This window comes from Amphiprion ocellaris, chromosome 18 (genome assembly GCF_022539595.1).
Source record: "Amphiprion ocellaris isolate individual 3 ecotype Okinawa chromosome 18, ASM2253959v1, whole genome shotgun sequence".
NCBI lineage: Eukaryota > Metazoa > Chordata > Actinopteri > Pomacentridae > Amphiprion > Amphiprion ocellaris.
The window spans coordinates 20,102,864-20,128,963 of NC_072783.1; the positions used below are offsets into that span (position 1 = coordinate 20,102,864).

The window sequence follows — 26,100 nt, forward strand, 5'->3', positions numbered from 1 at the left end:
CTCATTTCCAGGACCTAAAATAGCAAACATGTAGCTTTGAATACATGCCTTTACAAATCTGACTCAGAAGAGGTGAGATGAGGACAGTAAAACTTAAAAAAAAAAAATGCTTTAAAGATCAGGTGATGTGCTCTGCAGTGGGCGTGTGCGTTGGCACAGCATTTAATGAATGAAGTTATTAGAATTTCCCCTGCTCATTCCTGTCCTGTGTAAACTACTTTGATTGGTTTTCTCCATAGTTCAGCTGAGGACATGGCAGTTATTAGAACACCTTCCAGTATTACAACAGCGAACTCAAGCTGTGTCCAAGTGTGTGTGGGAAATTGTTCTTGAGGCAGACATGATGATTTGTTGTGTAAGTTTGTGTATTTTGTGTGTGTGTGTGTGTGTGTGTGTGCATGACAGGCAAAAACTATAAAGCCTTGTTTATCTAGAGCTTTCTGAGCTTCCAGAGCTGCAGGTCTCAGTCTTGTAAGAAGGATTATATTTGCTCTGTTTCACTCCTAATGACAAGCAACTGCACACATTCTGCATATGTGAATATCAGCTTTCTTTAACAGCTATTTACTGTGTGGGAGGTGTCACATATCTGGTCCCTTTCTGCGCTATCTAAAGACTTTGCTTTATATACACTACCGTTCAAAAGTTTGGGGTCACTTAGAAATGTCATTATTTTTGAAAGAAAAGCATTTTTTTCAATGGAGATAACATTAAATGAATCAGAAATACAATCTAGACATTGTTAATGTGGTAAATGACTATTCTAGCTGGAAACAGCTGATTTTTAATGGAATATCTACATAGAGGTACAGAGGAACATTTCCAGCAACCATCACTCCTGTGTTCTAATGCTACATTGTGTTAGCTAATGGTGTTGAAAGACTAACTGATGATTGGTGTGTATATGTACTACTGTACACACACACACACACACACACACACACACACATTTCGTCACGATCAGAATGCATGAGTGTTACATCAAACAAAATTTCCCATCACTTCCTCAGAACAGGGTAAAGTCGGCTCTCCACAGTCTGAACATGTCATTCACAAATGAAAGATTTCATACAGGTTAATAAACTCCTGTCAAACCCAGTGATGATAGATACATGTTGGGGCTAGAAATACATTGGAAATGATGGGCTTATTCAGTGGAATCAAATAAAACTCCTAGGAGCAATGAAAACCACAAAATCATTGAATGATACACCCCCAGGCAAGGGGTTATTTGAGGATTCAATGTTTGATAAAAGTAACAGTTTCCTTACTTAGAGTGGAGAATTACATACAGCACAAGAAAGTTTTGATGAGATAAGATCAGTCGCAGGTACTTTAAGTTTCTGTCCTTTCATCACCAGCCTCCTGAGTCCAGTGTCAAACACTGTAGTAACTCAACTGGCTGACATTAGACTTTAAAGCACCTGATAATATAATTACTGTACAATGTATTAGTGAGCATTTCAAGTGCAAATAGTAGTTTGATTTTATTATCTCCGAAACGTTACCATTAATAATATTCACAGGACTAAAAACTAAAATATCTTACTGAGCACATAAGGGCCGTATATACGCCAATATGTTAGCATTCTGTCTATATATATATATATATATATATATATATATATATATATATATATATATATATATATATATATATATATATATATATATATATATATACAACAGATATTTGTTGTACAGACATGCTAGTTTTTAATGCTATGGTAAACAAACAAGCTCAGCCTAAATCATGTAGCTTAAGTACATCTATTACTATAAGTGAATGTGTTAAATCTACCGCTGCCTCTTTGTTTATTTCACCTGGACTGAGTCAGTCTAACTGCTTCTCCATGTTTCCAGTCTTTAAACTAAACTAAGTTAGCAGGCTACTGATTGTAGTTCCATATTTCATCTGAGACTGATGCTCGTCCTCTTATCGAAGTCTCAGTAAAAAAGCAAACGAGTGTTTCTTCCAAAAAAAGAATTTTTGTAACTTTTTAGACAACTGTGGGTGGCCCAAATATAGCAAAAGCACATCCTTAGCAGTTTCTTATTAACAGGCAAAACATTGAGCAACACTCTGGCACATCCCAATTAAAGTGCTGGAAGAAAAACAAGGAACTTCTGGCTTTGTCACTGCTTTGCTAAGGTTGTTTACAGTCTTCCTCACAAGTCTGGTTCAGTTGCCTACAGCATAAACTGATGGGGCAAATCAGCAGAGAGCCAGAGCCAAACCTCCCCACCGGCAGGGACGTTACAGAGCAAGCTGGCAGCTAAGTGCTCATTCATCCCGGGACATCAGCATCTGTCAGTTTTGGCATGTTAGAGACAAAGCGAGGGTGTGTGCACAGTCAGTAATTAAGGGGAACCGTTGAGAAATGTTAACTGCAGTGGGTGTCAAAGAGACATTTTGCTGTAAGGGATCAGAGGTGAACAATGCTTCTTAGTCCTGTCATGATCTGTGTATTTTTTTGTAAGTAATCATACTTACTATCAATTCATTCATTCATTGAGATAAGGCATAATAAAATACACAATGCCGTGTGGAAATGTGACAACCACCACTTGCACTGCAGAAGTATACAAACATTTAGTAGACACACATTTAGGTAAGGTTACTTGGTAAATTTTCTGTGCGGAGGTTGGGGACAGCAGTGGAGCTCATGGATTACTGACTAACTGTGAGCACACTCTTGTGGATAACTGGAGTAATTACATAGTGATTTACATTCAAAGATTTTTATGCAGTTACCTTTCACCATTGTTAGAACCCCGGCTTGGTGGGGAAGGGAAGCAACATAAACAGTTGTAGTTGGTAAAAATCTAATTATTTATTATAGAAAAGTTTGAACAAAAATGTGCAAGATATTATACAAATGAGGCAAAAGTAAGGAAGAGGGCTGGTGGGTGCTGCTCAGATTAAAGAAAACGGCAAAACACAAGAGGAGTTCTCATAAGGAGAACTTAACACTACACTACAATACAATCACTGTGGACAAAAGAAAAAATTAAACAAAAAGGCTCACTACCTAGGAACTGGCACAAAACAAAACTACATGGGAGTCAGCACCCCTAACCCTGGTGAAAACTAGACAAACGAAAACTACCTGTAATGAAATGAAAAGTTGCTGTATCAGTTTTTAACACTAATCCTGGCCCAGTTCCTACCACACAGTCTATCTTGCCTCAACCACACAGATCACACAGAATGACACGCTAGAAGTCAGCTGCCTCGTTCAGTTGAACTGCCAACGCTTTTAAGAGTTGGCAGTTTTCGGTTGGTCAGCCTGGTGAGCGCCGCACCAATCACAGGACTCCTGGTTGCAGTCACGCCTCTGCCGTCGTGGTCCAACCAGGGAGTGGGGATCACACAGCCTTATTTGCATAGCCAAAACATATACCGTAATTTCCGGAGTATTGAGCGCACCGGAATATAAGCCTCACCCACTAAATTTAAAAAGAAAAAAGGTTTTGTACATATACAAGCCGCACCTGACTATAAGCCGGAGGTGTCCACGTTGTAACATGAGATATTTACACAGAAAGATTTTTTTTTAAACTTTTAATTAAAGTATGCTTTTTCCGAGCAGTGCCTGTAACATCACAGTAAAACGTATTGAGTCAGTTCACGCGGCCGACTCCAACGTCTCACCATTGATTCATTGATATCAAGCTTACGCTCTATTTCCTTCTTCGACAGGCAGATCGGTTGCCTTTAACTTAAAAACTGTGTTTCCGACCCGATTCTGCCGGCCGCCGAACCGCGGTTGGGCACTTAGAAATGTCCTTATTGTTGAAAGAAAAGCATTTTTTTTTCAATGAAGATAACATTAAATGAATCAGAAATACAATCTAGACATTGTTAATGTGGTAAATGACTATTCTAGCTGGAAACGGCTGATTTTTAATGGAATATCTACAGAGTACAGAGGAACATTTCCAGCAGCATCACTCCTGTGTTCTAATGCTACATTGTGTTAGCTAATGGTGTTGAAAGGCTAATTGATGATTGGTGTGTATATGTACTACTGTATACACACACGCACACACACACACACACACACACACACACACACACACACACACACACACACATTTCGTCACGATCAGAATGCATGAGTGTTACATCAAACAAAATTTCCCATCACTTCCTCAGAACAGGGTAAAGTCGGCTCTCCACAGTCTGAACATGTCATTCACAAATGAAAGATTTCATACAGGTTAATAAACTCCTGTCAAACCCAGTGATGATAGATACATGTTGGGGCTAGAAATACATTGGAAATGATGGGCTTATTCAGTGGAATCAAATAAAACTCCTAGCAGCAATGAAAACCACAAAATCATTGAATGATACACCCCCAGGCAAGGGGTTATTTGAGGATTCAATGTTTGATAAAAGTAACAGTTTCCTTACTTAGAGTGGAGAATTACATACAGCACAAGAAAGTTTTGATGAGATAAGATCAGTCGCAGGTACTTTAAGTTTCTGTCCTTTCATCACCAGCCTCCTGGTTGCAGTCACGCCTCTGCCGTCGTGGTCCAACCAGGGAGTGGGGATCACACAGCCCTATTTGCATAGCCACAACATATACCGTAATTTCCGGAGTATTGAGCGCACCGGAATATAAGCCTCACCCACTAAATTGAAAAAGAACGAAGGTTTTGTACATATACAAGCCGCACCTGACTATAAGCCGGAGGTGTCCACGTTGTAACATGAGATATTTACACAGAAAGATTTTTTTTTAAACTTTTAATTAAAGTATGCTTTTTCCGAGCAGTGCCTGTAACATCACAGTAAAACGTATTGAGTCAGTTCACGCGGCCGACTCCAACGTCTCACCATTGATTCATTGATATCAAGCTTACGCTCTATTTCCTTCTTCGACAGGCAGATCGGTTGCCTTTAACTAAAAAACTGTGTTTCCGACCCGATTCTGTCGGCCGCCGAACCGCGGTTGGGCAGCCTCGGGTAGCGCTAGCCCGCTTAGCTTAGCGGTTGGGCAGCCTCGGTTAGCGCTAGCCCGCTTACCTTAGCGGTTGGGCAGCCTCGGGTAGCGCTAGCCCGCTTAGCTTAGCGGTTGGGCAGCCTCGGGCAGCGCTAGCCCGCTTAGCTTAGCGGTTGGGCAGCCTCGGGTAGCGCTAGCCCGCTTAGCTTAGCGGTTGGGCAGCCTCGGGTAGCGCTAGCCCGCTTAGCTTAGCGGTTGGGCAGCCTCGGTTAGCGCTAGCCCGCTTAGCTTAGCGGTTGGGCAGCCTCGGGTAGCGCTAGCCCGCTTAGCTTAGCGGTTGGGCAGCCTCGGGTAGCGCTAGCCCGCTTAGCTTAGCGGTTGGGCAGCCTCGGGCAGCGCTAGCCCGCTTAGCTTAGCGGGGCTCGTTAATGGTAACCGCCAGATATAAGTCCGGACAAACTTTGCAGGGGGAGAATGAGGCACTTTATTGAACCAGCAGCAACTGTCCACGTGCACTGGCTTCCCACTCTTGTCCTGTATAACTGGCTGTATCATCATGGTGCATCTCACTATGCCTCCGCTTCCACACTCATCTCTGCAACACACACACCTGCAGCGCTCCTCCTCACGTCACACACACACACTCACACACACACACACACACACATCGCAACCTGCCGAGGGTAAAGGAGAGCAGACTCGGCCTGCAACAGCTGCATCATATGCATTTCTTTCCGTGTTTTCCATGATGAGGATGTGTGCATGAAGCGCAAAATGACTGATTTGAAGAATTTAGTGTGAGTGTGTTTGATTTAATTTGAACAGCTTCATTGGTCCACTGTGACCTGTTCGGTAATTTTATTGGTCTGATGTGACGAGGCTAAACGTATTGATGGCATGAAGCTCGCACGTAAAAATCTATACATTAGCCGCATCGTTGTATAAGCCGCAGGGTTCAAAGCGTGAGAAAAAAGTAGCGGCTTCTAGTCCAGAAATTACGGTAGTTAAAACACACGCACACGCACGCACGCCCACCCACACACACACACACACACACACACACACACACACACACACACACACACACACACACACACACACACACACACACACACACACACACACACACACACACACACAGGGTAGGAGGCGCTGGCCGTAACACCATGCTATCAAGTCAAATATAGCAACCCTGTTTAGGTACATAATTACACCCCATATTTGTGATACCAATGCCAAATTTTGATTTATAGTGACTTTATATTTGACTTGATAGGCTTCTTTTGGCTGAAAGTTATATTAACAAGTGACAAAACATTCTCTAAATGCCACATCCAAACTTATTCATACCCTGAAATTGTCAGCTTATATATTCTTCTACTCCTCCAGTAGCTTCTGCTTTGTTCTAGTGCGTTCTAATACACTGCAAACTGCAGAAGAGCTGATGCAGTAGATTTCTGTTCAGTTCATGGGGACAGGCTATGAAGTCAAGTCCAAGTGTTTCCAAGACCCAATGGCCACAGTGCAAAGCATCACTAAAAAAAAGTAGTTCCATACTGTGAAAAATCTTAAAGGTCATGGTAGGAAGCTGAAAGTGTGTTCAAGAAAAATCCAAGGTTCACCACCAAGACCATCCTGATGAATCTGGGCAATTCTAGTGCCAACATCTCAAAGTAGACATAGCACAATGCTGGTGTCCATAGGTGTTGACCAAGGATGCCTTTATTTCTCCAAGACAGGCACACAAAAGCTCACCCAGCCTTTACAAAAGCTTAACTGGTCATAGAAGAAAGCTTTTGTTCATCAGTTATGTGGTTGGGTGAGACAAAAATGGAGCTGTTTGTACACAGACAGGGCTTTCATTTGGCAAAAGAAATAAGAAATGAACAGCATCATGTAATAAATTTTAAAAAAAACTACAGTAAGATTCTGGAGGAAGTCTGCAGAAAAACTTGCCTTTTTGCAGCACTGAACTTTGCAACAAGACAGTGATTTTAAAAATAATATATTACCTTGAAAGCCTTAATGGGATTTATGTTTCTACAGGAGGTGGTCTGACTTTAATATTACTTGCCCTATTCAGTGATTTTACATGAATTCATGCAAGAACCTGTTAACATTACCATAGAGATCTATGTATGAATGCTCACGGTGATGTTAATCCCATAATTTCCCATAATAACAGCACACAAATGTCCTTCTTTTTTTTAATAAAGGCATTATCATATCTCATATTTTGGTGGTACAGAATTCAAGTTTTTATAGATTTGGTTCACAGAAGAATCACATATTTAACTGAGCAAACTTCCCTAAATGAGACAGTTCTTTAAAAAGTAGCTTAAATAATGTTACAGTACAAAAATAAGTGGGTTTATCACAAAACTGTAGTATTTTCTTGTGAGGAAGGTACAGTGGCACAGTATTCTTCTTTGTAGAAAAAATAAAATAAAAAAAGTTCCTCCTTTTTTTGCTGTTTTGCAGCAGACAGCCGATTAGAAAATGATACATTCACTGGCTTTCTTTATCCCACTGGCAGAAGGCACTAAAGAGCAGACTTGGATCAAGCAGCATTTGCATATATGGCTTTTTTTTTCTATTTAGACACCAAACAGATGGGCAGGGATGCCATGCAGGACAATACAGTCACAACAAAGAGCATGTAAATGACCTGAAGTGGCTTCTGACAAACACTAAAACTCTTTGCAACTGCTAACTGACCCAAATCTGCAAAGGAGTTCAGGCTTGATTCGACAAGAGTAGTAAGTGTCCTGAAAAAAGAACACGTGCACATAAAAAGTACTCTTCAGTTCCACTGCCAGGTTTAAAAGTTTAGAAGGTCTAAAAGAGTGAGACTGATGTGACCTAAGCTGATCCTCAGCCAGAGTTCGTGTCATCGGGACCAGAAAGCGGTTCTACTGTGCCAGTCCTGCATCTTTAGCCATGCCGTAGAAGATTCCTCTCTGTGATAAGAGGTTTGTAGGACTGTCAAACTCAGCTATCTGTCCCTTGTCCAGCACCAGCACTCTGTGGGAAGAGAGGAGAGGATGATTCACTCACAAAGCCTGTACAGTTTAAACAGTGCCAGATAGCAAAATATATGTACATACTGAAAAAAATATAAACTGCATTTACAAAATTACAATGTTGGTGATTACATCTGATTATTTAAAACTCATTCTATTGCTTTTTATCTTTTTATCATTGAGGAATGTCTTCTTTGGCAAAGGCAAATCAGAAAAAATGTTGGGACAAACTTGAGTGCAACATCAGTAAATGTGAGATGGTTTCAAATGAGTCGTCCCCATGTCTAGACAGGCTGCATTCATCAGGCAGTACACTTTGATCGTTGTTTTTGATTTTGGTTCTCCTGAATTATTTCTACACTCATATCTGAATGAACAATTTAGAAAAACTATATTGAAAATACAGACCCAAAAGTAGAAAACCAGTACAACAAAAATGAGGCCTCTGAACACCAGAACTTATTTTGCATAATCTGTGTGTCTGCCTGCTGCTTTGAGTCTTCACAAAGACAGAAAAGGATACAGGAAGATCTGCAACCAAATAAAATCTGTTGAAACACAGTTCCAACAGTAATCAGGAGTTACAGAACAAGCCATAGTACCACTAATCAGAGCTATAGTGGTTATTTTCCTAAAATGACACACTGCCTTTACAGTCTACCTCAGAGAAACAGATGGCCAAGTGCTTCAGACTTGGGAGAATATTCGGAGAACATTCTTTGGTAAGATGATTTATTTGTTGTGGCCAGGACTACCACAGTGAATGCATGCTCCCATTTGTGAAACACGGAGGTTAGAGTGTGATGATATGGCACTGCATAAGTGCGAAAGGTGTTGGGGAAATGATATTTAACGATGCAACTACAAATGCCTGTGGATATACCAAAACACTGGCTGACCAGATGACTCCCAGTCTGCAGAAGCTTGGCAGAAGAGCAATATTCCAGCAAGATAATAATCCAAAGCACAATGTCAAAATCACACAGGAGTTTCTAGAGAAGAAAAACATGGAAACTATGACCTGATCGAATATGTCGCCTGACTTGAATCCAATAGAACACCTTTGGGGTATTTTAGGAGAAAAGTAGAGAAACAGAATGCCTTCAGCAAAGAGCAGCTGAAAAAATAGTCTGTGAAGAAGAACGGAGCATCTCTCCAGAAAACTGCGCAACACTGCTATCCTCCATGCAGAGGAGGATTGAGTCTGTCATCTAAAATAAAGGTGGAAAAAAATGTAAAATACAAAAATAAAATCAAGATATTTGATTCTCAGTGATGAAACGTACTGACTTTTGTTGCGTTGAGTTTTAACTGTGGGGCCTGTATTTCTAATACAGTAAATCTAAACAGTTTTTGATCTTATGTAAGAGGAAATACCTCCTGTTCAACTTAGAAATAATGCAATTATTGTAAGATAAAACAATTAGGACCATTTGGCATTACAATGATATTGCACAGTGGTGAACTTACTAATGCTTAGAGTATTTGAAAGTGGCTCAGATGCTTATCAGACATGACAGTGTATGTCATATGTTGGAACATGGTCATGAGTTGTATGTAAGACAAGGTTTATAAATGGCTATTTAGTGTTATAATTTAATAATGCGGCGCTTTGTCTATTTAGCAATGTCCTTTATATCTATATAATATCCCCAAATGCTTTTAGAGCAACATTATGTATTGCGTGTTGCACACACAGCTGTTGCTAATGGACCAATGCTCTCTTTGCCTCTTCTCTAATGGATCTGATTGAATTGTCGAATTGTTGAATCCTTCTGCTGAAAGCGTGCTTACTCCCTCTCTCTCTCTGGTTCTGGAACCAAAACCACAACATTCAGTGTGAGTGTTCTAAATACCTGTAGGATCTTCTACACTGTGGGCCCACTTGAAATACTTCATCATATCAACGGTTATTTACAAAACAGACTTGCTGTTCTCTTCACAGTTATAAAGAGTTTTGTGGTGGATTTTTCCTTCAGAGTAATAGCACATATATACAGATCGAACCTTGTGTAATCCATGATTGTGTTGAGCCTGTGTGCGATGGTGAAGACGGTGCAGTCTTCAAACTGAGTCCTTATGGTGGACTGGATGAGATCGTCTGTCTCCAGGTCTATAGCAGCAGTAGCTTCATCCAGGATGAGAATCCTTGTTTTCCTCAGGAGAGCTCGAGCCAAACACACCAGCTGCCTCTGGCCCACACTGGAAACACATCAGCACACAACCTATCAGTCCATGTTAGTGAAGCTCAAGCAAATTTTGAATTGTGGCCAAAAAAAAAATCATGCTAAGACGAATATAGCAAAAGCAGTAGCTGATCAGTCATGAGAGTTAAATGTTTACTGCTGAGGAACTTATTCAAAAAAGGTGTTTCCATCTCTCATGAAGCTCATTAAATCTAAAAAAAGATTAAAAACCACATGAAGTGAGTGTAAAAGCAATTTATGAAATTGAGGAAGTTCTTTCAAATTTTGCCAGTCCCATGAACTCTTATATAAATTATATTATGGAAACACAGTTAGAGAACCCTTGTTGACTGTGGTTCTCTTCCTCTGAACACACCTGAGGTTCTCTCCTCCCTCCGAACACTCCAGCTCCAGTTTTGCTGGCTGATTGCTGACAAATTTTTGGAGGTGAGAATGTTCCAGAGCTTTCCACACATCTTCATCAGTGTATTTCTCAAAGGGGTCCAGGTTCATCCTCAGTGTCCCAGAGAACAGCACCGGCTCCTGTGGCAGAGAGTGGACTTTAAAAAGCTGAAACACAGGCTCACCACTGGCCACAGCTGTTTAGCTGGCGTTGGTGAAAAGTAAGCATGAATCATGTCGCTTTTAGTGAACACTGCTATTAATTAGCGATTAATCAGCTGATTGCAATAGTTCTGCCTTTTTTACCAGGACAGAGCCAGGCTAAGTGGTCACCTAATTCCAGTGTTTTTACTGAGTCATGCCATCTGGTGATTTCAGAGTCATGTTTAAATAAACAACAGAAAGGGAGCTGACATACATTTGAGAATATTGACGGTATGGTTGTTGATTAAACTAGTTCAGATATTAGTCTGTATATCAGCTATGCTGTGTACCTTGAAATAGAATTTACCAACTGGCAAGATGGAAACATGGAAAACTGGCCTTTTGTGTTACCTGACTCATTCTTCATGTCTGTCAGTGAACACTGTGCTTGTCATATAAATCCGTAAACAAAATGTATTACGAGGAAAGCTGTGATAGAGACCAGAAGATCCAGTTGAAACATATGGGTACTGGGCCACAATGATTCATACTGACACCCCATTTTGAGTGAGGTTGACTGTGAGGGCTGTGTACCTGCGGGATGATGGTGAGTTTGGACCTCAGGTCATGCAGGCCTATCTCAGCTATCTTCACATCATCAATGGTGATCTCTCCTGCTGCTGCTTCCAGCAACCTGAAGAGGCAGAGCGTCATGGAGGACTTGCCAGCACCTGTACGGCCAACTATACCAATCTGCACAGAAAGACAACTGTAATCAGCACACTGTTGATCTGCTTATTCTTGCTGGTCAGATATCACCTCACCACACCCTCCTCCCACCTTCTCTCCCCCTTTGACTTTCAGCGTGATGTTCTTCAAGACAAGGTCCAGTCCTTCTCGGTATCGAACGCTGTAGTCGTTGAACTCCACATTCCCCTGCATGGGCCATTCAGAAGAGGGCTTCTTGTCCTCCACCTCCCAGGGGGCCTTTGAACACAAACACAGCTTTTTGGAGTCGGAAAACTTTCTGAACAACTCACTAGCCTGCTTGGCTTTAGGTAGAACTGATATGTTTATCACTCTAAGAACTCAAACAGCTCAAAGTCACTCAGAGCTGCCGAATGTTTAACTCACCTCTGGATGAATCAAACAAAGTACAGAAGGGGCACATATTATGATGCCTGCTCAAAAAGTACATTGTGTACAGTACAAATGCCTTGTTTGTCTTATGTAACAGAGGGGCCCTTGTTGGCACCAGGTATCTAACATTTCTGGATCTAGTTACAGTTTATAGGTCTTGTGTTGTTTGAGCTGAGCAGCGGGGCAGTTGTTTGGAATGTGGGCACATTCCTAAGTTTAAAGTGCAGGATAATGCCAAACACGTTAAAAGCAAACACATGAACAGAGGTGCAGAACAAAAGAGCAGAAGTGGACACATCCTGTATGAATTCACTCCCATGCTTCATAACATACCTCAGTCTTGGTCTCAGAGTATTCCTTCACCCTCTCCACTGCTACTATGTTGTTCTCCAGATCTGAAGTCATCCGCACCATCCAGTTCAAAGACATGGTCACCTATTAAAACAGTGCTGGCTTTAAAGTCATGCTTATAAGGTCTTTTAATGCTATATCATGTATGTCAGCAATTCACAATGACGATTACTATATGTACTGCAGTTAAACAAGGCAAGGCAAATGTATTTCTACCGCACTTTCAACAGTGAGGCAATTCAAAGGGCTTTACAGCTGTAAGAGACATTAAACAAGAACAGAATAAAGTAATAGAGCCAAAGTAGTAGGTACTTCTGGAGGCAGAAAGTGTGTGTAGACATTGTGGAGTAACTCAGCTATGTAAAAAAAATTGCAATATTAGAAATAGATCCACATGTTGAATCCCGGGGTAACACTTGAACACTAGCTCTTAAAACTGAGTGTATGAACATGTTAGCAAGCAACAAAGGTCTAAAGAGTTAATACATAAATGCTTGAATTACTTATAAGGTATAGATAATTGATCGAAACAGTTAAGTATATGGATAATAATGGATAAATAGTTGAAAGTTAGCTCAAAGTGACGGTTAAGTGGTTAAAACTGTTTAAAGTAAAAAATACTAAAATATTTAGCTAAAAGTAATGGTTGGCTAAATAACAGATGAACAGTTGAAAGACATGACTAAGTGTTTCTAAACTGTTTAAATGGAGAAAAGTATTAAATAAACTGTTGAAAGAGTTGGCCAAACATGAAAGCTGTAAGAGTTAGTTAAAAGTAAGTCTGTGGTAAAAAGACTTAAAGTAAGGAATAAATGGCTAATAATAAAATGGTCAAAACTGTTTATTCATTACATATTTATAGAACCACAGAGCTAAATTCTGCTGTTCAGTGTCGGGCTGTTGGTGTACATTGGCTGTATCAGAGCTTTTATGGCTGTAAAAAGATGCAAGATGTTGAAAACAAGGTTGATGACACGAGAAACCAAAACAGTGAGTTAAAAGAGGCTAAAAGACTAATTTAATCCAATATTAATATAACAGGAAAAGCACTCAGAATGCAGTACTCTGCCAAGGCTCAGTCTTTGTATCATTTCTGACGGCTGAAATCTTAAATAAAAAATGACCTTGCACTGAGCACAGGTGTGTTCTGCATGTGTACGTTATGTACGGATACCGAATGGCATGACCTAAATATGTAGCAGCTGGCAAGAATAGATGGGACTCGGAAACACCCCCACAGTTTAATCAATTGTTCCTTGTATCATTTTTGATGGGTAAGTCGTGGTGGACTTGTAGCAGGATCGCAATCTTGTCATCGTCAGCAGCAGCTGATGTACTGTTCACTTGTTGTCATAGTTACAGCGACGCTGTGCTGCTATCTCGCAATGATATGGAAATTTTTAACAAATCCATGGATCCAGACTATAAGCCACATAACTGCCAAAATCTAATCACTTGGTCCTGGTATCATTTCTGACCTTCCCTGAAAATTTCATCAAATCTGTTACTCTGTTTTTGAGTAATGTTGCGCACAGACAGACAAACGTATGCAGATCATCATATAACTTTGCCACATTCCTTGGCGGAGTGAAAATACTGATTGGTACAGCTTTAACAGATAAATACTTATACAACATTTGTAAAGTCAGCATATGTAAAGATGAGGATGACACAGCTACCTCATTCAAACTGTCAATTACTGGTAACATATGGTATAGGTAGATAATATTACGGCAGTTAGTTTGTAGTAGTACCTGCAGAGCGTAGGACACTGACAGACCCACAAGGCCTGGGTTCAGATTCTCCTTTCCAGTCACAGCAAACAGAGCAGCAAACAACACAATGCAGTTTCCAATGAACTCGATACGCACTCCGAGCCACCTGTAGGACAGCAGGGTGACAGTTATAAGTCAGACTTCATAGAGAACTCAGACACTTAGCTTCCGGTATAAATATGGAAGTGAGTGCAAATGTATTACCCTATAAGGTAATTTAACAGTAATGTTGCCACAGTTAGGGTTGTTTTCTACATAAAAGTGTAACAAGTTTGATGTTCTGGATTACTGAACAAGTGAAACTGAACCTTTGTTAACCTGTACTTTAACCAGTCAAAATGTCTGCTGAGAATGGTGCCATTAAATAGAGTACAGTAAAGGTGGAAGTGTGGTGTACTGTAATATATTTTCACATATCAATCCTTAAATTCTTGGCAAATAAAAAAATTAAAAGCTGCTAAAACAAACCTTTAAAGGGAAGTCAATTTCTTTGATTATTCAAAATTGGATAGTGTTTACTTACTTTATTTCAGTTTGATTAAAATGTGTCCAATTGGAGGGTGGAGTTGTTTGTGCTGAGGTGTTGTACAACAAAACATTGTGGTTTAGGTATGTGAGTGTATACGCCGAGTAGTAAATGTTTAAATGAATCCTTCTGCAGTAATGACTCTTTGAGCCTTGGTTGTGTGGATTTTCAATTAAGCGTGTAAACACTGTGTTCCAGTGTTCAAAGGTTGTTGTCTTTTGTGCCTCTCACCATCTGTGTTTTACATCTCCAACAAAAGGGATGTAATGGAGTTCGCTTGAGACATTTGTTGTAGATATTTCGTCAGTGCTAACACTTGTTGATGGAAACCCTGTGTAATGCTGCAGAATATGTTTAATGTGTCTCCATCATCCAAACAGACATTTTTATCAGACTCAAATACAGTACATAAAGGAAGTAAACACTATCCGATTTTGATAAGACGTTGAAGAAACTGACATGTATTTAAAGGTGTGTTTTGGCACTTTTCATTATTTTTTTTTTTGCCAAGAATTATTTATTGGTATGTGAAAAACAAAACACTACAGCGAGCAGTCAAATAGATCAGCTTAGCAAAAAGGCTGGAAGCAGGTAGAAACTGCTGTCTTAGCTGTCTAAAAGTTGCAAAACCCCCTTTACCAGTAACATCTAAGGCTGTGGTTTTAACCACCACTTGTCACATAACAGGAAAGCTGCTGATCCTGTTGAGATAACCACCTCCTGGCTGCAGCATACAGTGGCAGACGTAATATTTTGTCACCAACGCTTGACAACAAATCAAATGGGCAAACTGCCAAAAATTTCAGACTATTCCCTTAAGTTCTGAATCATGCAGTAATATTCATTTAAACATATTTTTCATATTCAAACCAGGACAAAGTTGAGTCCTATAGGATGAATACAACACAGACATGAAACACTTTGCACACTGCCTGAAATAAAGTGCTCCCGCTGATTTGTATTTATGAATGCCACTTTGAGCCAAAATGTAAGTGTGTGGTATAAAAAGAGCTGAGCACTTAATCAATTTCAAATTGAACTCACAATCTGAAACAATGCAACTAGCAGATTGCAAAGACTGCAGTATAGGATATGTTGTGCAGTACAGTTGACCTAGAGTTTAATCTGGTGTGTCTGGCGTTTTATTTTCATGAATCTGCGGCTTCTACTTGTTTTGACATTATTGCAAGTTGAATATCTTTGGGTTTGGGTTATCTGATGTACAAATTAGGACATCTGATAATGTGACCATCAAAATATAAAACTTGTGATGGGCATTTTGCATTGTTTACTAAGCAATCGATTATTTTTAAAAAGTAACAGTTATGATCAGTTAAGCAGCTACGAAAATAATGATTAGTTGTAACTATAATGCTGACACTATGAGCTTATCAGAAAGTTTTCAAAGGCTGTTTACCCTCAAATGTAATATATTTGACTTTGAACACCTATCTGATGTGATGATAGAACATATGAGCTAACAGCAGCCTTAATTCAACACTGCTACTGGCCCAGATCCAACAACACAAAGACAGAGGATCTTAAATGCCTCATCCATGACACCAGTGGCTGTGTATAGAGTGACAGAAGAAGCCTTTTCAACAAAACTGGAACACAGAGCTTCTGTTGTGCTGAGCTGAAACAGGATACGTACCTGTTGGACACTATACCAGGGAAGTAACTCTTTTGGTTCTCATCCACTTTCATATCACTCATCAGTACAAAGGCATTGTGTCTGCCATAGGCTCGGATTACACTAGAGCCAGTGATGGTCTCAGAGAAATGGGAGTATATGGGAGAGCGGCTGACTGACTCCAGACGCTTTAGCTGCCGAGATGTGGCAACGTAAAATCTCTACAAGCATTGAAGGGAGAGAAACAAACACAATATTACAACCCAGCAAGGCTTTAAAAATGCTCAGATATTTGAAAACAATAATGATGCACACAGACAAGCCCACACGCACACACATTCATTCACACGCAGAGTAATAAAGGAAGCCTATGTGGACAAAACACCTGCAGGGCTTATTTGATATTCATTTTTAGATTTCTGATGAGGTGCTAGCTGTGGTTACACAAGCTCAGCTGAAGCTGTGAGTTCCAAGTCTACATGCAAATCAGCTCTGCTGCATTAACCACAGGAATGTTTTACATTCTGAGGTGCATGTCAGCAGTTTAATGAAGTCACCAATATAACATATAAACATACATGCTGTCCACAGGGTCAACAACACTGAGATCTTTAACTGCAGGTGTTTTGTTTTTCATTACACATACATCGGCATCCACACCAAATTTATAGTCTCATGTTTTTTGAAAGTGATAAAAGATTTGAGCAATAGTTCTGTTAACCTTAGCACCTACAGAATGTGTTATCATATTGCTATTTTTGTTTGCATCAATCAAACAGAAGCCCCTCCAAACAGTACGATTAAAGACACATAATGCAACAAAGAGACAGGCCATGCAGGATGGATGCCATGACAAAGTGGAGCAATCATATGAGCTTGTGTTAGTGCAGCTGATTTCAGTTCAGAATTTAGATTTGATTAGTATGACAAAGTGAGTATAAAGGCCATCCCTTTAATGACTACCTGTCCTACAATCGTCTAATTGATTTCTGACTGACTTATGACAGACTGAGTATTTTTAGGGCATGCTTGAAATGTATATTATGACACAAGTCTTTTCATCACTTAATGCAACAAAAGTAGTGAGTTTACACCTGACACTGCATCATAGGGAATGTTACACTGCTTAATCGCTAAACTTAGTGTTTGTTGGCTTAATTGAAAGCTAATCTGAAGCACCAAATGATAAACATGGTATGATTTCACCTCAGTGTGTTAAAGGGGAACTCCAGTGGTTTAGTGTGTTTTCTGATCAAAAAGTTCTGAGACTGTGTTGCATGTGCATGCCATGCGCCTAGTACACAAGTGAGCAGTAACTGTCAGGACTCAGGGTGTCACGTGACATTGTGCTATCAACATAGGGACCTGAGTTTGATGTGTTTTTGTGACCACTTTTGTGTTCGCTGTGTGTTTTTATGACCGCACGCATTTGTGTGGGATCATCAGTGTCAATGAAAGAGAAGAAACTGCACTTTTCGTGGTGGAAGAGTCCGCAGTTACAAAACCAGAAAAGGCATCATGTGAGGAGCACCAGGACCATGCTTGTTCTCTTCAGTGTTTATCTGTTTGTGCACTTTGAATAAATTCCGCAAGGTTGGTCAAGGCAGAATACTTTAAACGTCCTGAGGTGTCTGAGGGAGAGCATTCAGCGCAAAACACCTGAACTGTGTTGCGATGGCATGAGGGTACTTAGACTGCAACAACACAATCGTCATCGACCTGTTGACATGACGGGACTTTGAGGAAGTGTTACAAGAGCACTGGAAGCGGTGCATCACTGCACAAGAGGACCACTTCGACAGGGATGCAGCGCAATGCAAATACAGACCGCATTCACATTTTTATCGGCAGTCTCTGAACCTTTTGATCATACCTCATATGTCACTTTAAGGAAGCTCCGGTCAAGGAATCTTGAATTTTATCCTATGTATGGGACACAGCTTGATCCTCTTCAACCTCACATCTACGGTTTGTAATGCAGGATTTCTATCAAACATTTTAGGGATCAAGCCCAAGATGAAATAAGATTGATCTTGTGGGGTTTTGTTGTTTTGTTTTTGTTTTTTACTTGGGAAGCTCTCTCCAAAACCATACAAGAATTCATTAAGTGTTTTCACAGACTAATTAGTATTCGTTGTGACAAGTAAACTGAATTTCATGTCTTAAAACTGTTGACATGGCAGAAATTTGTCCTCTTGATGTCTAGAGTGAGAGCAACAGGCAGCTAATGCTATTAAGCTAACATTGCCATATATTTCTGAATGCCATTCTTAACCCAAACATTTCAGTTAACCATCTATGACACTACACAAAAATAGTCTACTTAGACCTCTACTAAGTGTTTATTTTCAAAAATTTGCATTGATTTGGAATTTGCTGTATTATTGATTATGCTGTAGTGATGAACACTACACACACACACATACACACACACCCACACACCACCATTAACTGCTGTTCTCAGCTACCACAGTTCACCTGGCTCTGACACCATAACCGCTAACAGTTAGACAGAGCTGCTGCTGTGGCAGAACAATTATCAGTCTTCCGTAAGCTGCCTGGTACTGAGACCTGTGCAAGCACATACGGTAATAAAAATAGTTTTATTTGCATAACCTCACAACAACATGTAGCCTGTACGAACACAGCCCTTCTTAGTTAGTTAGTAGGCAAATTCTGAGCTCTGAAAATGATGAAACCTTTTGGATGAGTAGACCACATTCCTTCTGACTACACATTTCGAAAGGAATATTCGTCCTTTCTCAACATATTGGAGAAAATATGAATGTGCACAGCCCTTTATCTGATATGAATCAAGTCTGCCTTCAGAGCAGCCCTGCCTCCAATAACTGACTGTTTTTTAATCCTCTGAACCCCAATACCATATACCATTGGTGGATTTTTAGTTTTTTATGAACTATGGAAAATAAAAAGAATCAATATCTACAGTATTTTTACATGTGCCCACAGGAGTTCCATGTAGTGAAAGGATTAGGTACTTTGCATACGATAGATATGTATGACTAGATAGGTCTATTTGCATTTTAACAACATCTACTGTCTAAGCAGTTTTCACACCACTCTGCACATCAGCTCTAGAAAAATACTTCACCATGCTGAAAGCCTGCTCCTTTGTACATTATTTTTGAGCCATGTGGCATTTATTTTACTGATCAAGTATGCTTTATTTTCCTCTCAGTCTCACTTGTCATCTTCTTTGCTTTGTCTAAACACAGGCTGCAGTTCAGTTTTTGTCAGTGGAGTCACTAACGGCTTCTCTGTTGTGCTGATGGGCGCTGAGGTGTTTTGTGTTTTACAGGATCTGGTACTTTTTATTTTTTAGCAAATTTTTGAATGAGACATGTAGCATAACTTAACTTTGTTTAGATATCACAATTTTAGGCTTAGGTTTTGATATTTTTTCTCTCTTCTAATTGTGCATCACACAAGGTAAGTTCAAAGGCCGTCGAAACATTGAACGTCTGGCGATTTTTTCTGTTTTATGCCACGTTAAATGGTGTAATTTTGGCAATTTTTAAAAGAAAAACCGGCCTATGAAAGCTGCTGGCAGGTATGGGGGTTCAGAGGAATAAGTGAAATTTGCCAATTACATCGGAATTCAAATTGACTTGTGTTTTGTTGCATTGCATTGTCATCACCTAAAAAGTGTGCGTAACCAGTTGAACCAAGTGGTGCTGCAAACTAGAGCTCACGCAGTCCTAAACTACAGACGAGCCACTGAGCCACAACAGCCACCACTGGCGATGCCTACTGGACTACCAGAGACCAAACCACACAGCACCTAAAGCACTAGAACAGCAATGATCACTGTTTCAACACATGCAGCAGTCTACCAGCACACACACTCAACAACACTCTCAGACATGCATGTTGTATTAATGAGTTAGCAGACTCGTTTCCTATTTACCTGAACCCACCAATAGAACACCATTAACGGGGCTATGACTATGAGGAACATTGGGGTGAGGGCAGAGCATATGAGCAGCACATTCAGTGTGTACCAGAAAGTGCGCATCCATATGTCAATATTGTCTGGGATGTGGGAGTCTATAGCATCAACGTCTTTGCTGAAGCGGTTTAGTAACCGCCCAGTAGGGGTGCTCTCGAAGAAGGCCTGCGGAGCTCGCAGGACCCCCTGAAGCATGTTGTGGTGTGTGAGCTTGGCTGCCCGCAGCATACTGTAGGCCCGGCACAACAGGCAGTTAACCAACAACAGCACACCTGCAAGAAGGGGGGAGGGGAGGGGATCAAGTGTGACAACACAACAACACCTTCGTTAAATAGATTAGAACCCGTTCTAAATGTCGAGAGAAACAGCAGCTTCCACTCTCACTGTAAGTTTTACAGGTTTAGCACTCAACTGTGGGTTTTGAACACCTAATAAGACTGAAAACAAGACCAAATTAAAGCTGCTTTTTAATAACCACTTTGTCCTTTTATGTGCTCCTTTTAAATTTTTTTGACTATGCTGCCATGGTGCTTATTACTACGCAGGGTATTTTTAAGTTTAAGTATTTTAGGATGTGATTAAAGCAAACACAAGACATAGAAATCCTCACTTCTTCTGTGCCAGGGCAGTCTGATAAAAGTAGAGGGTGTTTAATCATTTTTTTTCTAATTACTTGTTGCTTTGTAAGGCCACAGTCCTTTAGATGTGGGATCACAACGCACACAGGGACGTCACCTGCCTCTACATTTGTACCTTGTGACTCTGTACCTCACCTACTTAAGGAAATCAGTTTTCTAGAATAGTTGTTTCTTATAAATTACACAGCTGTAGATGTGTTACAGCAATGGTAATAATAGGAACAGTGTTAATGGGATTAACTGGTGCACTTACTTTGCATTTTCACAAACCTCCTAATACCTCAGCTCATGGTATCTGCCCACACAGAGTACTAATCCAATAGCAGTGCTCTATTTTCCCCACATTTAAATTCTGTAGACTGTAGTGGGATCAATTTTAAGTAAAGTAACACAAAGCTATGGATTAGCTGTGATAGGAAACACTAAGTCTGCATTCTGTCACACCTAAATTAATATAAGTGATGAAGAAAAACTTTATAACACTGAATGAGGCTGATCCAATGTCTTATTCAGCTGCAGTTTTTAAGCATTTTAGCACTGTACCTAAATCCTGTATGGCATCAATTATAAATATAATTTCACTACTAATAATGCATGGTTATTATCTATGACTAAAAATAATAAATAGACTAGAAATACTGGAGTTTTTAATAAGCTTGAATTGAAACAAATATGTGGGACTCTTTTTTAACTTAATAGAACAGCTGCTATTATTCCACCAGAGAACTGAGAAGCTCCATGTTTCCATGACAACACTTTACTAAATCACGAAGGCTATGCAATAATCGTGACAACCAGTTCTACAGACATACCTTGTATAATCCCCATAACAAATCCAGACACCCTGAAATTAGTCACACTGGCCTACAATAAAGACCCAGTAAACTGAGTAGATTCTGTTGTACTAACACTTGTCCACCACTAGAGGGAGGTCATGGACCACTAAAGTCTGACAAACATTACATTAGTTGCTTAAATGAACAGGCACTATGTAGAAGTTACAGAGTTAATTTCCTATCTTTGTTCAAAAACATCAGCTTTAAGTTTGAAGGCATTATTTCTTCATTTTACATTCATATTTTGTCATGTTTTACCTCCAATCTCTGTCCTGTCTCTCAAATAACCCCTGCTCGGGTGCAAGTCTGCTCTGATCCTGCTCAAAAGTGTCTGTCTGCATCTCAGATAGGCTGCTGCTGCACAAATATGGTGTGCTTCAGTTTGGGTGAGTATGCTCACTCTCGGACTGCTTCTATGCACTTGCAAAACTTCTGCTCTCAGATTTGTGCTCTCGCTCTCGGATCTTTGTGAAACTAACCTGTCAAAGTCCCCAACCAACAGAATGCTACGTATAACATTGACCAATAAAATTGTCACTGCATCCTTTCAAATATGTCATTACTAATTAAATCTGAAGAAATCGACAGTAAGATTTAAATTCAATTCTTTTTTGAGGTCTTTGATTGGGATGGTCCATGTTGGCGAGTGATCTGCTGAACAGGATTAAACAGTAACTGCCCATAACAGATGCTATGAGAAATCTAAGTCTGTAAGAAACCAATGTGCTATGAGGATACTATTATATGTAGCTAGTACAGGAAAGTATGAACACTGGTATATGTATTAAGAAACCCGAGGAGTTCTGTAAGAAAGTAAGTATTCTGCATCTGCACGTAGACAGGCAGTTCAGAACAGGAGCAGAGGGCAGGGGGTTTTTGAGAAGGAAGGCAAGGTATGGTGGGAAAGAATTACAAAATCTGAACATAAAATGAAAAAATAATCTTAAATTGAAAGAGCAAGCTCTTGAATAAAGAAGGAAGTACCTCCATATGAAGTCAGCTCCAGTATATTCTATGCATTCTGAGACTGTACTGGTCAACGTGACAGAGTGTTTGCCTTTATGTGTGTGTGTTGTGTGTGTGTGGAAAGGTGTCGAAGCAGGCTGCAGGCAAGACAGGAAGTGTTTTGGCTGCGGAGAGAGCAAAGTAAATTTATGATTAAGACCACAGCAGCAGGTGACCATCATGGACAACGTCACAAGCTACGGAGAAACAAAAGCCAAAACTGAAAGGTTACAAAATTTGCTGCACCAACGTGCATGCGGCATGCCACTCCAGGAAAGGGAAGAGTCACACATTTAGAAGGAAAAGAGGAACAGAGAGGATCATTTGGCACACGAGCAACAACCCCATTCCCCTACCCGAGTACCTGGACAAAGATGTATACGAAAGCCAGGGGTGCTATGACAACTGCAAAAATGGGAGTGCTGGAAACGATAACTATCATGGTGGACAGAGAAACGAAGAAGGTGCCCAGAAACATGAGCACAGTGGCTGGCAGAGCCTCGTCTATGACGTAGATGTCCTTGGAGAAGCGGTTGATGATGCGTCCTATAGGAGTGGTATCAAAGAAAGACTGGGGCGTGTGAACTTTGTTCTCGAGCAGGTTAAAGTGCAGCTTCCTGGCTGCACCGATGTTCCCCATGGCTAGTGTGAAGGAAGAGATCATGACCAGGATACCTGGGATTGGATTGAACCACAGGAGGAGGAGTAGAGGAGAAGATATTGGAGAGGAAGGTTTTATTGAGGAATGAAAATGCAATGGAATTACTAGTAGACACAGGCAGCATCTGTCCTGAGTGTAAAAAGGTCAAAGTAACAGTTCACTGGGAAAGACATTGCAATAAATCATTGTTTCACATCCACAGCCCCCATGCATTCAACCAACAAAAACCATCAAACAAGAACAATTCATAGTAATTATTCGATGTAATGGCGGCCCTTTGAGTCTGTGTATTAAAGCTATTCCAGTCTTCTGCACTCTCTAATGATCTTACAGTATGTAAAGACCTTTCTACTGGCTGCAAGGGAAATACATTCAGATTATTTAAATGAAACCAGCAACAAGAAGCTGTGTGGGTGGAAGTTTCATGTGGCACCATTGAGTGAAGTTGCTGTCCAGATATAATAATTATTTCAGCACCATGACATGGCAGCATAGTACACCTGAAAGAACAGCTTGTACTTTTTTTGACAAACGACAGCTTTATACAGTAAATACATCTAGTGCTTTATTCATAACTTACTGTCGTGTTCAGCATCAGTGTCTCTTACCTTGTGCAATGCCCAGTGCTGCGTACACCCCCACCCTCATATGAACATTCTCCTGGGTCTGATTACTCGAGGCATCGTTGGTCCACTGGCTAAGCCAGACGTTTGCGCCGATTGAAGCTGCACTTTGACAGCCGTACAGAAAGCAGATTAACACTGACAGCAACGGCCCCACCGCTTTGGCATACTCCAGGTACACTTTAGTTTTCACCTGGTTAGGAATGAGAGTACATTTAACAGATTACTGTCAAGTCTCAGGTCATTATGATGTTTCATCATGCAGATAACTGTATTTTGTGGTCTTATGTTTCTTTAAACTCAGCATTTTGTAATATTGCAATCTTAAGTATGTGGACAGAAACAAGGAAGTACAGGTTTGTTATAAATTGAAATCTATAAATGAGCCACATTGATGGTGTAAAAATATTTTATTTTTGTAAGATGATAACAGACTTAGTGTTTTCCCTGGTGTTATTATGTTCAGAAAGAGATTTTTTTCTGTCTGCATAGTGCTGGGTCTAACACTGGACATTTTTAGATAGGAAACCGACGATACTGCAACAATTTTTTAAGGGTTTTGGTTTTATTTAATTTATCTTATTAAATGTAATGCATCATCAGAAATTAAATGCAAGTGTAAATATTTACTTCTCATATACCTACACCTGTTAAATCTGATTCATTTGAAACTATGAGGGAATGGTGTCATTAATTAATGACAGTTTAGTATGAAAAATGCCAAATGCATTGTTTTGTCATCAAAAGAAATGAAATAAGGTACCTTTTTTCTATTCTATCTGCTCATCAGACTAATCTGCAAAAATTGCCCTTAAAATAAATGACCAGAGGCCACTACACTGTGAAAAGGAGGAGAATATAGAAATAGATACTTTTTAGTTTAGATATTTGCAAAAGAAAAGTGAAATGTGATGGATGGACTGACCCTGCCTGTTTCTGCTGTCTCTGCCTGGATGAGTTTCTCCACCTCAGGTGGTTTCTTCTTCTCTTGTGTCTCTGAATGTCTCCTTTGGCTGCAGAATTGTCTCCTTACTGAACGGGATCTGGGGTTCTCTCCATCCGCAGATATAATGCTGATCTGCCTGTGAAAAGGAGAGACGGCAACGAGCTCAGGACAGTGTACAATGGCAGTGTGCAAGATGCCACTTTTATTTCCATGGTGTTACAAATGTAGGTTTCCTAATATATTTTTATGTTAGTAACAGTTTTTCAAGCACAGTTGTGTATTGCACTGTTTGGCAATGGTCATTTTATGTTTTTACCACGTCTTATGTCTTAAGTACAGTAATGTTAGGAAGTTAAACAAAGAAAATCCTATTAAGAAAAAGCCAATAAAGTACTAAATGTTACATATAGAACTTCCAGCACAAGAATATTTACGTATGTGTTTTTAACGACCAGATATCCAGTCAGTTACTGCTCTGCTGTATCAAAATCATTTTAACATAAGCATGTTTTGAGGTTTTGCTTACTTAATACTTTTTAAGCACAGACTGTGACAGCATACATAGACTGTGAAAGGCTCTTATAAGGACAACTCAACAAAATTTTGTTGAAATATTTCCAGTACCTCATAAAATTTCTCTTAGCTTCATTGATCACTGGTTCACTGTCCACCATGTCTGCATGGTTGCTAAGGGCATCGTCAGGGAACAATTCCTCATCTTTGAGTAAATCCTCTGTAAAAGCATTGAAAAGAACAGTATGACACACAACCAAGAAACAAGCTCAACCATCTTCTTTGCACTGTTGTAAGATGACAGAAGAGAAAAGTGTGTACCGGTGGCCTCGTCCTCCTCTACAATGTCATCCAGGGAGTAGTTCCTGAGAAACTCTGCGAATGCTCCGTTCTGTTTGAGCAGCTCCTGATATGAACCCATCTCTGACACTCGGCCATCCACCATCACCATGATGTTATCCACCTGAGGCAGGAAGCTGATGCCGTGTGTTACCAGAATGCGTGTCTGGAGTCAAACAACATAAAGAAATTACTTTGTGATCTAGTAAATGACACACAGAACACCATATAAGCACGTAAATAAAGCAAACCTACAGATGAACATAGACAAACTTTTATTTAAAAACGCAATCTTAGTGGCCTCACTCTGGCAGCAGAATTCAGTCATAACGGAAGTCACACCATTTTTATCAGAGAATGGTGTCATAACAGAAAAGGCCACCGAGCAATAAACAGATAAAACCAGATGCAACTTCCTTTACGGTCAAATGATA

At 40.1% G+C, this 26,100-nt stretch overlaps 1 protein-coding gene across 4 annotated transcripts in view; it reads right to left on the reverse strand.

Moving 5' to 3' along the window:
* Positions 1-7,148: 7,148 nt before the first annotated feature.
* abcc3 (ATP-binding cassette, sub-family C (CFTR/MRP), member 3) overlaps positions 7,149-26,100 on the reverse strand; it is a 64,967-nt gene continuing 46,015 nt past the window's right edge. Inside the window, exons 19-31 of one of the 4 annotated variants that reach the window (XM_035952220.2) lie at positions 25,649-25,832; positions 25,439-25,547; positions 24,794-24,950; positions 23,854-24,061; positions 20,064-20,377; positions 16,157-16,356; positions 13,956-14,082; positions 12,184-12,285; positions 11,551-11,697; positions 11,305-11,463; positions 10,541-10,707; positions 9,986-10,180; positions 7,149-7,979 (exon numbers count right to left, since the gene is read on the reverse strand). In XM_035952220.2, the coding sequence (XP_035808113.2) occupies positions 7,868-7,979; positions 9,986-10,180; positions 10,541-10,707; positions 11,305-11,463; positions 11,551-11,697; positions 12,184-12,285; positions 13,956-14,082; positions 16,157-16,356; positions 20,064-20,377; positions 23,854-24,061; positions 24,794-24,950; positions 25,439-25,547; positions 25,649-25,832 (2,181 nt within the window). In that variant the 3' untranslated portion in view covers positions 7,149-7,867. Of the gene's footprint in view, positions 7,980-9,985; positions 10,181-10,540; positions 10,708-11,304; positions 11,464-11,550; positions 11,698-12,183; positions 12,286-13,955; positions 14,083-16,156; positions 16,357-20,063; positions 20,378-22,948; positions 23,260-23,853; positions 24,062-24,793; positions 24,951-25,438; positions 25,548-25,648; positions 25,833-26,100 lie in introns of those variants that run through there. The other 3 variants (XM_023278978.3, XM_055004610.1, XM_055004611.1) reach the window with 3 other exon arrangements.